This window comes from Diabrotica virgifera, chromosome 3 (genome assembly GCF_917563875.1).
Source record: "Diabrotica virgifera virgifera chromosome 3, PGI_DIABVI_V3a".
Taxonomy (NCBI): Eukaryota; Metazoa; Arthropoda; class Insecta; order Coleoptera; family Chrysomelidae; genus Diabrotica; species Diabrotica virgifera.
Genome location: NC_065445.1, coordinates 22,079,940 through 22,096,047, shown reverse-complemented (window position 1 = coordinate 22,096,047; position 16,108 = coordinate 22,079,940). Strand labels below are relative to the sequence as shown.

General features: G+C 32.3%; 1 protein-coding gene across 1 annotated transcript; it reads right to left on the bottom strand.

Annotated features, from left to right (window-relative positions):
- Positions 1 to 361: 361 nt before the first annotated feature.
- Positions 362 to 6,587, bottom strand: LOC126881746 (uncharacterized). The gene is made up of 4 exons (XM_050646217.1): positions 6,561 to 6,587; positions 4,371 to 4,481; positions 1,372 to 1,524; positions 362 to 502 (listed from the first exon to the last, which is right to left on the bottom strand). Exons 1-4 carry the CDS (start codon positions 6,585 to 6,587, stop codon positions 362 to 364), a joined length of 432 nt encoding a protein of 143 aa, XP_050502174.1.
- Between the last annotated feature and the right edge of the window lie 9,521 nt (positions 6,588 to 16,108).

Below are 16,108 nucleotides of genomic sequence, written 5' to 3'. Positions count from 1 at the left end.
TGATTAGTTGTTATCAAGTTACAGATTGTGCGAGTGGAGAGATAAAAGGGGATAATAATAGCTCTATCGATGCAAATGATTTAATAGTGAACAAAGTATACAGGAGGCTATGTTTATTGAGTCATACGAATGACCTTTAAGTGTAAAATACGGTAAAAACTGCGAAATATTTTTAATGCTTTTATTATCAGAAGCTTTCATATTTTTAAATGCTACTTTAGATAGTTCTATTTTCGTCTTAATTTCTGTGGTCTGTTGCCATTTTGCATTACGTTTGTGCCAAGGTATATATAAGGTTGTACATGGTTTATTACTATGTTGGTTATCCATAACTGTCAAGCAGGTTGTTGCTTTTTACTTATCAGCATCCATTTTGTCTTCTGAAGTTGAGACTCAGACCCCAGTTCTCACAGACATTAACATTTTTCATTGCCTGTTGTACTTCATCTATGCTGCTGAAAATGATGACCGTATTATAGGCATTTGTTATGTTGTTCGTTAACTGAAAGTTTATTTTTATACGCTCTGCTACATTTTGCATACATTTTTTTGTGTTGATATTATAAAGGAGTGGGGATAAGATACACCCCTGTCGGACACCCCTTTTGATCTCCACACTTGTCTATTGTTCTTTAACTATTTTATTACATTTTTCTAGTGTATTTGTACTTATATTATTTATACTATGTACTTAGGTTAGCGTGTTTTGTTGATTTGTCATTATCATTAATTGATACACAAATAACATTACTTATTTTACCTATAAATATTAACTTATTAAATATATCATTAGGCAGGGATGTATTATGTTTCCATTACTATTAAATGCTTCGATACTACAATATGGACTAGATATGTGGACATTGAAGCAATAACATGTCAATAAGATACAGTACATTTGAAATGTGGTGTTACAGAAGAATGTTTAAAGTATCATGGCCACAGAAGATAACGAAGACAGAAATGTTGCTAGAAAAATGAAAAAAATATTAAATAATAAACACAATAAAAATATAAAGTTGCAATATCTGGGAGACGTAGTGAAAGAACAGCAATATGAAATGCTAATATTGATAATACAGGGAAAGATAAAAGGAGAAAGGATATAGGAAAAATAAGAGTGTTATGGTTGAAAATTTAAGGGGCCGGTTTAAATGCAGTTAAATATAACTCTCGAGAGTAGCTGTAGATATCAGTAAAGAGTAAAGATATGATGATATATGATATCCAACCTCTGATTGGAAGACGGTACTATAAGAAGACTAACATTCAGGCACTCAGTTTCCAAAACACAATATACATAAATATTGCCAATTTTGCCGATTAGTTACTTAATTAATACAATTTTGTTAATCAGAATTTAGAACTTACGTTTAGAGTTTCTTCTTTTAATCGCTCTTCAGCGGCTGTACTGTAATCTACGTTCGTTAAATTATCTGCGTTATAATAATAGTACGTGGAGTTCTCAAAAAGTGGTACATGAGTTCGATGATAGGATAAAAATTCAGCGTAGTCGGCAATATTCTAAAAAATAAATCAAATTTAAATCATACTTTAGTTCCTTTATTCTAGCTATTCTATAGATGTTCCAAGCGTCAAGCAATTTAGCTCTATACCATGGAACTGATCCAGCCTGTTGGCTTCAGTCAATTTTTGACAGCCAGTATTCGAGACGAAGACTATTCAAGACACCATTTTCTCTGGTATTGAAATAATTTCAGCAGGTTTTATAGAGCTTAAAGTTGCATTTGGCATAGTTAATTATATACTGCTCAGTGTGATAAATAGTTTGCTCAAAAATTGAAGATATTTGATAGAATTCCAAGGATATAGAGATTGCTGGAGGACATATAGAAACGGGATGCCACCAAGAAGCATTTTAGCCCCGACCATATTTAACTACTAAATGAATAATCAACCTTTACTAGCTGGCACACAGAGTTTTATATACGTGAAAGATTATGCCATTACAGTCCAGGACAACTACTTCAAAACTATTGAACAACAATTATCTGAACCCTTATAAAATCCAACCAAACACAAACCTATGCTATTCATCTAAAAACCAAAAGTTAACAAGAAAACTTCAGATTGCGTGGGAGGAGACACTTTTGGAACATTTCCTTATATCATATTATTTGGGAACCGCCTGGACCACCTTTATATAAAAGACTGTATAAACCAAGGCTGTAATAAACCAAAATGTTGCTGCTGGAAACAACATAATAGGGAAACTAACAGGTAGGTACTGCTTCGGAGGTTTCAATGTATCTTTCAGACACTGAAAACTAGTGCTGGAGCCTTATATTACTCCGCAACGAAGAATGTTTGCTGGGTGTGGCACAAATAAAGCCACATCAGTCAGGTATAACCAGCTCTAAGTGAAACCACGAGCTGACTCAGACCTACACCAATAAATAAGGTGTACTGTTTGGTCGAAATAACACTGCCCAACATTAGACGTGGAGTAAAAGCTTGCAAGGAAAAACATAAAGCATCCACCTCACACACGTCCTGTCCATAGCTACCAACCCACCTGTCACATCCTTAAATCCAGAAAAATTTTTCTACATATCACAAAAAATATTTTCTCCCACATCAGAGCTAAAGAGACCCTGAAGGCTCCTTGATACCGTCTAGAGCACATACTCACCATGGGTCCCAAGAAAAAGTTCCACTTCCTCCAGCCACAGCTCTACGTTTGGCTGGTAACAAACTTCCTGATGAGTATTACGAAGTCCTAGAAGAAAGGCCCCTAATACGTCGCAGGTAATATTATAAGCTGCAAGCCAAAATGCCAGTTAACCGTTCCAATGTATGGTTAGTAACATCTGATGCGCTTTCTTCTCACAATTTGGTTGGATTCTCCTACTTCCAAAAAATCACTACAATCTTAACTTTTTAACTATTGCATACCACCTTCAAATTCCCCGCTCCACTCCTAATTCTGTCACTCCACCATTTGCAAATAACGTTGCTGATCCCCATTCTAAGGTCCCATAATACAAAAAGGAGCAGACTTTATGATAAAAAGGCAAAAGCCAACGCAAGGTTTCATAACGTTCTGTATTCGCCTGCCACCAAAGATCTGACTGAATCTAGAGACTAAACTGAGCTTTTGAAGAGCTGAAAGCGATAGGTCGATGCCCTCCAAAATCCTCCTACCTGGACATAAAGAAGGATGGTCGATATAAAAATCGCTTAAGAGAATTCATGCTGAGGTGACAAGATCCAGAGCCAACTGAAGAAAATGGGGCTTCTCCAGTTTTTTTAATATTTAACAACAATGTCTAAAATATTAACACAGGCCAACGATGAAAAAACTTTTTTGGTAAGATTACCTCTATCTTATTTATTTTAGTGTGCTGAGTCCGAAAATCATATTAAAATTGCTGTATCACCCACCATTCTTTCACAATTTAACATTTAAAATTGCATAATTACCTATGAAACCAAGATGACTACTAAAAAAATATTTGTATTGCATTCAAAAAAGTTGTAACCAAGTTTTTAGGTAATGTGAAATAACCTAATTTTGAACTTATAGTAGCTAATTGAATAGACAAGTTTTTTAAGATTTGAGATAAGATTTAAGCTTTGGGATGTCTAATAAGACTAAAAATCCACTTTTTGCATAACCATCTTGACTTTTTCCCTGAAAATCTGGGTAATGTCAGTGAAGAACAAGGCTAACGATTCCACTAGGATACCAAGGTGATGGAGAAACGATACCAAGGACGTTGGAACATCAAGATGATGGGTGATTACTGTTGATCATTTAGTCGGAAACAACAGAGTGCCTCTCATAGGACAAAAAGCTACTTCAGAAGTTTTGCATAACAAAGAGGAAGAAAATACAAAAGCATTGGCTCTTGAAATGGTTGTTCAGATCTATATTATTACAAGATATGAATTAGATAAAAGGTATTATTCTAATAATGTATCATTTTAATGAATTTCGGTATTTCGTCTTTTTCAAATTATTATAATGTAGAATAAACCAGTGTCATATTGTGGGAAAACTATGGGTGATACATACAATCTAATTTCAGATTCTTTTTTAGCGCCAAAAATACAGAGGATTCACATAAATTTGTAAGAAAAGTTTTGTAAATATTTTTTTTGTTGGCCTGTGTAATTAATTCATTTTAATTTTAAATAAAGACAAATGACACTCCCGATTTGTTTAGTTCTTAAATAAAATAAAAAGAACTCTCAGACTGGCCAAGTCGATTTAATTCTTTACTAGACTTAAATTGTAACAAATTACTTCCTGAAATTTTTAAACTATCAATAAATTTAGTTGAAGCATCTTAGCAGCTAAAAGGAAATTTATGGACTACCATAATGTATATGTGAGTATAACTTACAAGTACAGCGTTGGCTTTAGCATCCATCATTGCTCTTATTTCTGACGATATATCTTGAACTAATATTACTCCATCATCTTTAACTAACTTTGAATGAAGGCAGCTGAAACTCTAAAAAATTATTTATTTGGAACTTTATTATACAGGGTGTAACAAAAAAACAGGTCATAAATTAAATCGCATATTCTGGGACCAAAAATAGTTCGATTGAACCTAACTTATAGTTTGAGACGCTGAATCTTTACCCGTGCGTCGTCATTTAACGCATACGAAATAAGTCGATGATAAGTCGGAAATTGAAATTTACTAAACGCAACAGCAAGTCACTTACTGTCACTTGTTGTTGCGTTTAGTAAATTTCAATTTCCGACTTATCATCGACTCATTTCGTATGATTTAAATGATGACGCACGGGTAAAGATTCAGGGACTCAACTGTACCTTAGTACAAATATGTACACAAAAAAAGTTACACCCCTTTGAAGTTACAAAATGAAAATCGATTTTTTCCGATATATCGAAAATTATTAAAATATTTTTGAAAATGGACGTGTAGCATTCTTATGGCAGGGACATCTTAAAAAGAAATTATAGTGAACTTTGTGCACCCCATAAAAATTGTATGGAGATTTTGTTCCCTTAAACCCACCAAACTTTTATGTATGTTCTAATTAAATTATTATTGTGGTACCATTAGTTAAACACAATGTTTTGAATACTTTTTTGCCTCTTAGTATTTTTTCGATAAATCAGTTTTAATCGATATGCGGCTTCTTTTTTAATATGTTTACATAAAAATTTGATGGGGGTTTTGTGCCTTTAAACCCCCCTAATGTTTGTGTACGTTCCAATTAAACTATAATTGCAGTACCTACCATTAGTTAAATACAATGTTTTTTAAACTTTTTTGCCTCTTAGTATTTTTCCGATAAGGCACCTTTTATCAAGATGTGGCTTCTTTTCTAATATGGTTCAATATATATCTCAAAATGTAATTTATAAATAAATTTTCATATTATTAACGGGTCTCTATATAATCGTACGTAACAGCATACAAATATGTGGTGGATTTGACAAATAATATTCATAATATCTCGATAAAAACTAGCTTTTCCGAAAAAGTACTAAGAGGCAAAAAAGTTTTAAAAACATTTTGTTTAACTAATGGTGCCACAATGATAATTTAATTGGAACGTACACAAAAGTTTGGGGGGGGGGGTTTAAGGGTACAAAACCACCATAAAATTTTTATGGGGTGCACAAATTTCATTATAATTTTTTAAGATGTTCCTGTCATAAGAATGCCACATGTTCTTTTTCAATAAGAAACCTCCAATAGTTTTCGATATATTGCAAAAAAATCGATTTTCATTTTGTAACTTCAAAGAGCTGTAACTTTTTTTATCTGCATATTTGTACTAAGGTAAGTCAGGTACAATCGAACTATTTTTGATCCCAGTATATGTTATTTAATTTATGAACTTGATTTTTGTTACTGGTATTTTTCTACTAAAAAAGCATATTTTTAATATGCTGACACTAAGTCAATTAATTAAAATATTTGGAATTTTTAGCAATTGAAACTATAAGTATTATTGCCAGGACAAATAACGTTACCATTCTGTCTCTTACTTATCTGAAGTAAGGTTGGTTTGCTTGTTTACTTTACTATATACAGAGTGAAAAATAGAAAAATACACCATTCATTATATCATTCCTGCAAATTGTATGAAAAATCGGAAAGACATTCCAATCATACTTTTAAGGAATATATTTTCAATATGTCATAAAACCAGGGGCCTACAACCTCCACCTTCCACACCATTGTGATGACTTTCATCCATACATACATATGCCATTGTGGACTTTATCAGTTACCCTGGACAAGGAAACCTTTGTATATAGGTATTAGTTTCCCAGACTAGGAAACACCTGGATTCTGCAAATAGCAGGGATTGCTTCAATTCCCCTGGAAGAACTCACCAAAGGGAGTTCCTTCTAGCTACCATTCCGATTAAATCTAATTAATCAGGCTTTATACATATATTATTAAGCAAAAGCTACGAAAATGTTATTTAATTCTACAAAAAATATTAACTTACAAACAGTTTTCTCCCTGGTTGACTTAATCTATTAGCCAGATTTTTTAAAAATTTTGTTTGACGTAAAAACTATTGAAGTTCTGACTTACCGAGAATACACGTTCAGCGTTGGTCATTTTTATGCTGACGTCATTCAATTTACTTCCTATACTTCTAGACCAATACTGTACACTAAAAATTAAAGAATTGTTAAAAAAATTATACAATGTTTGCATATAAACTAGCATGACGTATACAGCAATAAGAGTGACTCAGAAATCTCAGACAGACAAACATGCCTGGACAACAAGAACAGAGTAGGCAAGAAATCAGTTTCAGAATCTTTTATTTAAAATAGTATTCTTTGCATTTTGTAACCTGCGGACAAAGAATGATGTTATTATATCCTAAATTTGGATATTAAAGGACTATTATTGAATAATATTAACAACTCATGTTAAATTCTATAGTAATTTGTGAAACTGTAATAATTTGTTTGAAAAAATTTAAAAGAAGTGTTTTTTTAAAATGACTCAAAAAATACAAAAAAAATGTCTTCTTGAACCAAAAAAGGTGATTTTTGGAATTTGTTTCAAAAAATAGTTTAAAAAATTTCAGCCCAAAAATTTTGTTCAGCACCCTTCTGATTGGTTTAAAGGAGACATTTGAACAGGAATAGGCAGAGACACCTAATCACTAATCAGACACATCTTACATACGGAAGATGTCTCTCAACCTGAACTATTTGCATTTATGCCGGATTGATTTCACAGCGACGATAAATATTATAGTTAGTTGTTCTGAAGTTATTTCCTTGTGGCATTTTTATAATCAACTATTTTCAATGGGAAATAAGCCACAATTTTACCAAAAAAATTATTTTATTAACGTTTCGACGCCCAAGTCGAGTGTGGTTGTCAAAATACAAAATAATACTAAATTAAACAAAAATGTTGTTGCTTAGTAAAAAATTCTTCTAATAATTTATTTAATCTGACTCATTTATATCGGCAATTCAGAAATGTATTTTACATTTTAAAGTAGAAGACTGTAAAATGATATTGCCAATATTGATGAGTTACGTTCCTGGATATTCGAATATTCTTGAGTTGGGTTGATTTCATGTAATCAAATGAAACTATCTTTTAGTAAAGTCGTCCCAGGAATGCAACTCATCAATATTGGCAATATTATTTTAAAGTCTTCTACTTTAAAATGTATATAATACATGTCTGAATTGCAGATATAAATGAGTCAGATTAAATAAATTATTAGAAGAATTTTTTACTAAGCAACAACATTTTTGTTTAATTTAGTATTATTTTGTATTTTGACAACAACACCCGATTTGGGCGTCGAAACGTTAATAAAATCTTTTTTTTTTGGTAAAATTGTGGCCTATTTCCCATTAAAAATAGTTGATTATAGTTAAAATAATTAACAACGGGAAACGGACAGTAATTAGTGGAGAAGTCAAATAAAGAGTTTTCTACAACCATTCTTCAAAATGCACTTATCTGCACAGATTTATGTTAACAAAGTTGATATTTTCTCACAGTATAAGATATATGACATAAGTGTGCACAAAAGTGACGTTTCTGTGCCGGAATAGTATATTGTGCAACAAGTGCAGAAAGGTACTAATTTCTCACGAGTTTGAAAAGTTGCGGTACGAGCGCAAGCGAGTGCTGCAATTCAAACGAGTGAGAAATTACCTTTCTGCACGTGTTTCACACTATACTTTTTCTACAAGCACAGTTTTTCCTAAAAATAAAAATCACAATTTCCAAACGACGATTAATTATAATAGGTACCTATGTGATAAATTTTAAACTGTATTTAATTAATACCTACTAATCAATTTAAATTCCTTATACCTAAATAATTTGCACAGAAATCAGTTAAAAAATTAATGTACTGCCTTAATTTGTTTAAATTTAAACAATTATTACACATTATTGACATTATATTTATGCAGTCACGGATTTACACAAAACCTACTTCATTCGACGTCTCTTGCACAGATTGCTAAGTCCTTATTGGTTATTTGATAATTATAAAATGTTTAATAAGAATAAAATTGTAAAATAAAACAGTTGTAACATCCATAATTTAGTTTCTATGCTATAGTTAAATATAATAATTGTCTTATAGGTTATATACATGCCCCGCGCACTCTAATACAAAACATGTAATCGTATTTATTTTCCTTCCATTTTGTCAGAGGCGCTGATGTCTGCATTGTGATTGGTGGAACATGACTTTTGACAAATCCTGCGGTATCTGTGAATCTGTGTTCAGTGTTCGTGTTCGTTCGTTCGTTGTCGTTCAGTTATTTTATATGGTCGGTTGTGTAATGTGTTTGTCACCATAAAAAGCTGATATTCAGTAGTGTTTTTTGATATTTTGTAATCGAGTACCTTTTTAGAGGTAAGTTTTTCTGATTGTAAGGTAGAGATTTTCTGATTGTAGGTACTGTTTATCCAACAGTTTTAAAATACACACTTTATTTCGCGTTTTGTTGTTAGGTCTAATGGTTCCGTTCAGCTGTTGTGTGCAGACGGTGGAAAAGTTCAACAAGTAAACATTTTTTAATCCAAACTAAATACTCATATTTCTATGTAAAATGTCACATTATTTTATAAATAAATAAGTAAGAAACAAAAGTTGTTTGTGTTTTACCTTTATTGTCCACTTGAATAAAATATTAAATATTGGAAGTACCGTATGGAGGCTAAGTACCTAGCGTGGAGGCTAGATTATGGCACATTTCCTATCCAATCAACAACAAGAACGTTTAAAATTTCACACCTATCATGTCGAAGCTACAGACCACTTATGTGGAGGCCAGATTTGTAGTATCCTTCCATTTAACCAGGTGCTGAGATGGCGCTGAAATACGTGACATGTTTTTTAAAGAGTAAGATCGCATTCTACCCAATCACACAACACTTTTTTCTATGGTTATATATTTGTCTAAAGTTTAACCACGGATGTAAACAGAATATAACGTTACTCAGAATGCGGTAGTCAACTGTGCAGAAAAGAACTTTGCGGCACAGAAACGTCACTTTGCGGCACAGAAACGTCACTTTTCTGCACACTAATGTCAAATATCTTATACTGTGAGAAAATATCAAGTTTGCTAACATCAAACCGTGCAGAAAAGTGCACTTTGAATAGTGGTTGTAGAAAAAGTTCTTTTCTGCACAGTAGACTACCTCATTCTAAGCAACGTTATATTATATTCTGTTTACATCTGTGGTTAAAGTGTAGACAAATATAACCTGTAAGACAATTATTATACTTAATTATCGAATTGAAATTAAATTATGGATGTTACAACTGTTTTATTTTACAATTTTATTCTTAATAAATATTTTATAAATTATCAATTAACCAATAAGGATTTAGCAACCTCGGCAAGATACGTCGAATGAAGTAGGTTTGGTGGAAATCTGTGACTGCATAACTATGACGTCAAATGTGACATTATTTTGTAGTAAAGATTTAATAGTTATTTATGATATAAGTGTTAAAAGTACACGTTTAAGGCACGCATGTGAAAGTTTGCAGAATGAGCGATAGCGAGTTCTGCAATTCACATGAGTGCCTTAAAAATGTACTTTTTAACACGCATATCGTATAATATTTTTTCTACAAACGTAATTACAGGACAATATCTACAAAAACTTTTACTTGAACTTGACTGACATTCCATTTTTATATTTTTTTGACATCACATCAAAATTGCCTATACGGTCAATACGAACTGCAGTGCCTTAAATAGTTATTTTCCTAACAAGTGCAGAAAGTCATTCTTTTCCGCACGCGACTGCAGTTTTCCGAACGACGCGAAGCGGGAGTTCGGCAAGCAGTCGAGTGCGGAAAAGAGACTTTCTGCAAGAGTTAGGAACAATATTTTTTCTAAGTCTTTAAAAAATTACCAAATCTTAATCAATTAATTTAATTAATATGAAAATACATACACAAATTATTTCTTTGACAAGGTTGTCAAAACCAAACTTTCAATATAATTAGTTAGCATGACGACGATCTTGGTTTCCATGACGATGATTCAAAACGACTGTTATTGTCTACCGATTTGACTTTCGAATATTATGTCAAAATAATTTTATTTAATCGAATTGTCGCATTAATTTCATTAAAACAGGAACACAATAAGATATATTTGAAATAAATTAGTAAATAATATCTAAATATTAGTTTATTGCATGTATTATAATTACTTTAAGGCCATATTAACATATCTAAATTAACACGCGTGCGGAAAAGTAAAAACCACGTGCGGAAAGTAACACCCGTGCGGAAAAGTAACACGCGTGCGGAAAAGTGAAACTTTCTAAACTAAAATGCGTGCGCGAAAGTAGACATTTTTGCACGCTTGTAGAAAAATTTTTTTAAAGCACTCGTTTAAATTGCGGCACTCGCTTGCGCTCGTACCGCAACTTTTCAAACTCGTGAGGAATTAGTACCTTTCTGCACTTGTTACACAATATACTATTATTGAATAATGGTTAATGTAATACCAATGAAATATTGGTTAAAAAATGTGATATATGAAAGAAATAAACACCTATCTCAATTTTGAGGATATAAAATATAAAATTAGTATATTAGATAGTATCGCTAATTATTTTCCTACTATAAAGAGTAGTTTTAAAATCAAAGTTAAGAAATTACTTACAGTTCTTTAACTTTTTCCATTTTTTGCCAATGCTCGCTTATTTGATTTCCCTTCGTAAAGCAAAAAATACTAGCCAAAACACAAACAAACACAAGTTTTTTCATTGTCTTATAACCGAGATATTCAACGTTTATTTTCTTACTCCTCTTTCCAAAACACTAGTTGAATTCATTTCAAAAGAAACACAAAAACAGGCCGACTTCACGCATGCCTCCGTCACACCAGGAGCTCGTTTTGCGAGAGACACATTGTCCAAGTGTTTATGTATATTGTCTTTCTAATTAAATTCTGATGGAGATGTTGCTCTTAATAGAAAAGGGCCAGACGGTTTGGCGTAGTAAATGGAATGAAAAATATCCATAAAATGTTTTTACTGTATTTTAGTTGCAACGTTATGGAAACCAAAATGTGTATTTTTTTGATAATAATTAACATATTATCTTTGTTTACGGGTCATTCCATTTCAAATCACTCAATTTTGGAGCAAAAAAAATTTTGGACCTCCGATTTGTCTGAAAATTGGTATATAGCTTCTGCGGGACGTAAAAATAAGATATTTAAGGTCAAAAAATCTTCTTCTTCTTTTTTTCTCAAAATGGTATTTTATGCGATTTTACAGTGATTTGGTGTTTATTTATACAAATTTGCATTTTCTATCGTAAAGTATCAATGAAAAACAGAATATTTTAATAGAAAGGACTCAAAAATGTCATTATATGGCATTATAACAAGTTACTTTGATTCAAAACAAGCTTTTGATCAAATTTTATAGTGTAGAAAACGTTAAAATACCGTTTTTTACATTTTTCTCCATTCCCAAAATACATCATAATCGATTTGGCTGAAAATTTGCCCACAGATAGACAAAACATAGGACCTTAAGTGGTGAGAAGCATTTAAATTATACTACAATACCAAAAAAGTTACATGCAATATTATAGTCAAAAATATAGGCGTCTACTGTAAGTAAAATTAACTCGAAAATATCGACCTCACGACAAAAATTGTTAAAAAGAAATTGTAATAATTGTAAATACGATATGTATAAGATGGCGGCTAACGTAACGGAGGAATTAATTCGTGATTTTAAATTTAGGCTACTATTGACTCCCTTAAAGATCAGAAAAATAAAATTTTGGGCAGCTCGGCATTCAAGGTCAAATGCTATCTAGACTGGACTAATATATACTTTTGAGTCTGATATTACTGCATGAAATTTTTTTGGTATTGTAATATAATTCAAATCCTTCTAACCACTTAAAGTCCTATCTTTTGGCTATCTGTGGGCAAATTTTCAGCCAAATCGATGATGATGTATTTTGGGAATGGAGGAAAATGTAAAAAACGGTATTTTAACGTTTTTTACACTATAAAATTTGATCAAAAACTTGTTTTGATTCAAAATAACTTGTTATAATGCCATATAATGACATTTTTGAGTCCTTTCTATTAAAATATTATGTTTTTCATTGATACTTTACGACAGAAAATGCAAATTTGTTTAAATAAACACCAAATCACTGTAAAATCGTATAAAATCACATTTTGAGAAAAAAAGAAAAAGAAAATTTTTTGACCTTAAATATCTCATTTTTACGTCCCGCAGAAGCTATATACCAATTTTCAGACAAAATTTAATTTTTTTATTGTTAAACAAAGCTATCAACACATAGTGATTGAATGATGTTTTCAATGCATTTCTACTTTTGAAATCGAACGAGTAGGCGCGCATACAGAATTTCTACGTACATTACGTCCATTAAAACGCATGCATGGGGCCCGGGAAACACTATGTGTTTATACCTTTATTTAACAAATAAAAACTTAATTTTTAGCAATGCAAACAATCAAAACCGATAGAATTTTACTTGAACTTTCAAATGCAGTAACCAGAATTGCTATTTTATTTTTTAATCAAAAGTAATTCCGGTTCAAAAATTGCACTTTTTCGATTTTTTGAAAGTTTAACCGCGTTTATCTCGAAAACTACGCGTCCTACGAAAAAACTTGTAAGACCTTTTTTTGCTGAGAATCACCCAAAAAATACAAAAAAATATTTTGTTTTGCGAAAAATCGCTGCTACGTAATTCCTCAAGTTCTTTGTTTATAACAATCTTATCGACATCCGGATCAACTGTTACCCAAAAAATTCGTGTTCTACGGGTCAAAATACATAAAAAAAACTTGGGTAAGTCCATCTGAATTAAGGAGGCCGTTGTACCCCCCTGGCGACAGGACTAATCACTTTTATGTTCTAAATTTCACTGGTTTGAGGTTTTTTAATTCCAAATTTTTCTGTTAACTGTCTGACACTTCTCCCTTTAATGAACCACATCGACTATGCTCCTATTTTATGCTTCTCCCCATAATGAACCACATCGACTTTTTCTTTCAAATTTGAAACTTCCTCTTATCGGACCCAATATTATTATCGTTGCAAAAACACTCAAAATACAACTACGTCTATTAAAATAGGCTTAATCAGACATTTCGGTTAAAATTCTTAAATTCTTGTTCCAGTCAAAACAATAATTTAACAAGTTTCTGGTGTCGCATTTCTTTCATTGACGGACACACACATTAAATTTTTATTAATTAGTGTTGATAACGTGAAAAATATTAAATATCTCTTCGTGGAGATCTGTAATGATTTGAAATAATAAATGTATTTATTATACACGTCGTTTATATTGTAAAATATTTGAAAAAAAAATGTAATTTTTTTACTGTCCGCGTCCGTTGTTGAGAGTGGTCGTCTAAGGGAGTTGAAGGGTACAGGTTTATATATCGCCGAATGATTTTTGCTTTAAAAATCGTCCGTATAGAGGAGGTGTCAGGCGAAGAGAGGTGTCCGTTAAGAGAGAGTTTACTGTATATCCTTTTAATGACTTATTTGCGCTGATAGCGCTGATACATATCTTGAAAGATTAGCAACGAACTACATACTGTCTGGGTGCGCATGCGCCCGGTATTATAAAATTTCACTCTCGATCGTAAAGAAGTAAAACTTCAAAAATATACAATTACTGTATATTGACACTGCAATATAAGATTATAAAAAAAGAGAGACTGGTGGCTAAGTTAGACTTCTATTAGCCTAGAGAACAAGCTGGATTTAGATCGGGTTACTTCACTTTATTACTAGTGATAAAGATCCTGATAGAGAGATCTTCAGACTACAACAAACCATTGGCACAGACATTCACGGACTACGAGAAAGCATTCGATACCGTAAGCCAGCAAAATGTTAAAAGAATTGATAGAATGCCGAATAGACCATTTTTTTTAATGGCATGGATTTTATGTCATTCAGCCAGTCACAACATGAGGTACTTAGTCAGTGGTATCATGGCAAAATTAGCAGTGCCGGAACGTAGTGCCGGAACGCACTGATAATTTTTGTTTACAAACAAAACCTATACAGTCGAACCCGCTTATTAGAATACCGGTTATAGGAATATCCCGGTTTAAGGAATAGAAATTTGAGGTCCCGAAACGGATTTACTAGCCACTAATGATCGGTTATTAGAATATCCCGGTTATAGAAATACTTTTGCTTGGCACGAAGGCTATTCCAAGAAGCGGGTTCGACTGTATTCTCTATTGATTTTTTTCTTTTCTTAACCAGTGCCGGAACGGCGTTCCCGCACCATGACACCACTGTACTTAGTGTCATGTGTAGTGTGTGTGTTGAGTAAGTGTCTTGTTACTTTGCAAAGTCGACGTCATTTTCTTTGCAAAGAGACGCTAATTGCCGAATAGACGCTATATCTCCAAAAAATCTCCATTGTGAGCAAAAAAGATCGCTTGTCATTTCTCTCTAAAATTGATTGTTGTCGAGTTATACGCGATTAAAAATTTTAAAAATGCGAAAATGGCCAATTAATATTATGAAATTCAAAAAGTGACCAAATCAAGTTTCAAACCCCTTCTTCAAGGTCCTCAAGAGATTTTTGTCATTGTTTTATTACAAAGCTGCTATTTTTAATTATTAACAATTAGCGCTATAGTCCAACTGTATCGTCGCCCCCGCTAGCGAAATTATTCCGATTCGATTTTTTTCCACAAACTTACTCAAAAAGAGGTCCTTATAACATATCCACAGGGTGGCTATACCCGCAGGGGGCCGTGGTCGAAAAATTGTGTAAACAATTATTTTTAAACAAATTAAAAAAAAAATTCATTGCGAACTTTTTTTTTAGATAATTTGGGTTATTCCGAGCAAAAAAGGTCCCCTGTGATTTTTCTCTAAACTTGATTGTTGTCGAGTTATATGGCCGTTTTCGCATTTTTCAAATTTTTAATCGCGTATAACTCGACAACAATCAATTTTAGAGAAAAATCACAAGAGACCTTTTTTGCTCAGAATGTCCCAAATTATGTAAAAACAATTTGTTCGAAGTGATAAAATTATTTTTGTAAATTTGTTTAAAACAAATTGTTTAAACAATTTTTCGACCACACGGCATTGCCCGGCACACTGTGGATATGTCATAAGGAACTCTTTTTGAGTAAGTTTGTGTAAAAAAATCGAATCGGAATAATTTCACTAACGGGGGCGACGTTACATCGTGGACTATGGCGCTAATTGTTAATAATTAAAAAAACAGCTTTATAATAAAATATTGACAAAAATCTCTTCAGGACCTTGAAGAAGGGGTTTGAAACTTGATTTGGCCGCTTTTTGAATTTCATAATAATGATTTTTAATCGAATTAGTAAGCCTTGAAAATAGCCATTTTCGCATATTTTTCAAATTTTTAATCGCATATAACTCGACAACAATCAATTATAAAAAAAATGACAAGAGACCTTTTTTGATCAGAATGACCCAATTTATCTAAAAAAATTGTTTGAAATGAAAAAATTATTTTTGTGAATTTGTTAAAAAAAATTGTTCACGTGGTGAATGGTCCACGGCACCGCCCGGCACCCTGTGGATATGTTATA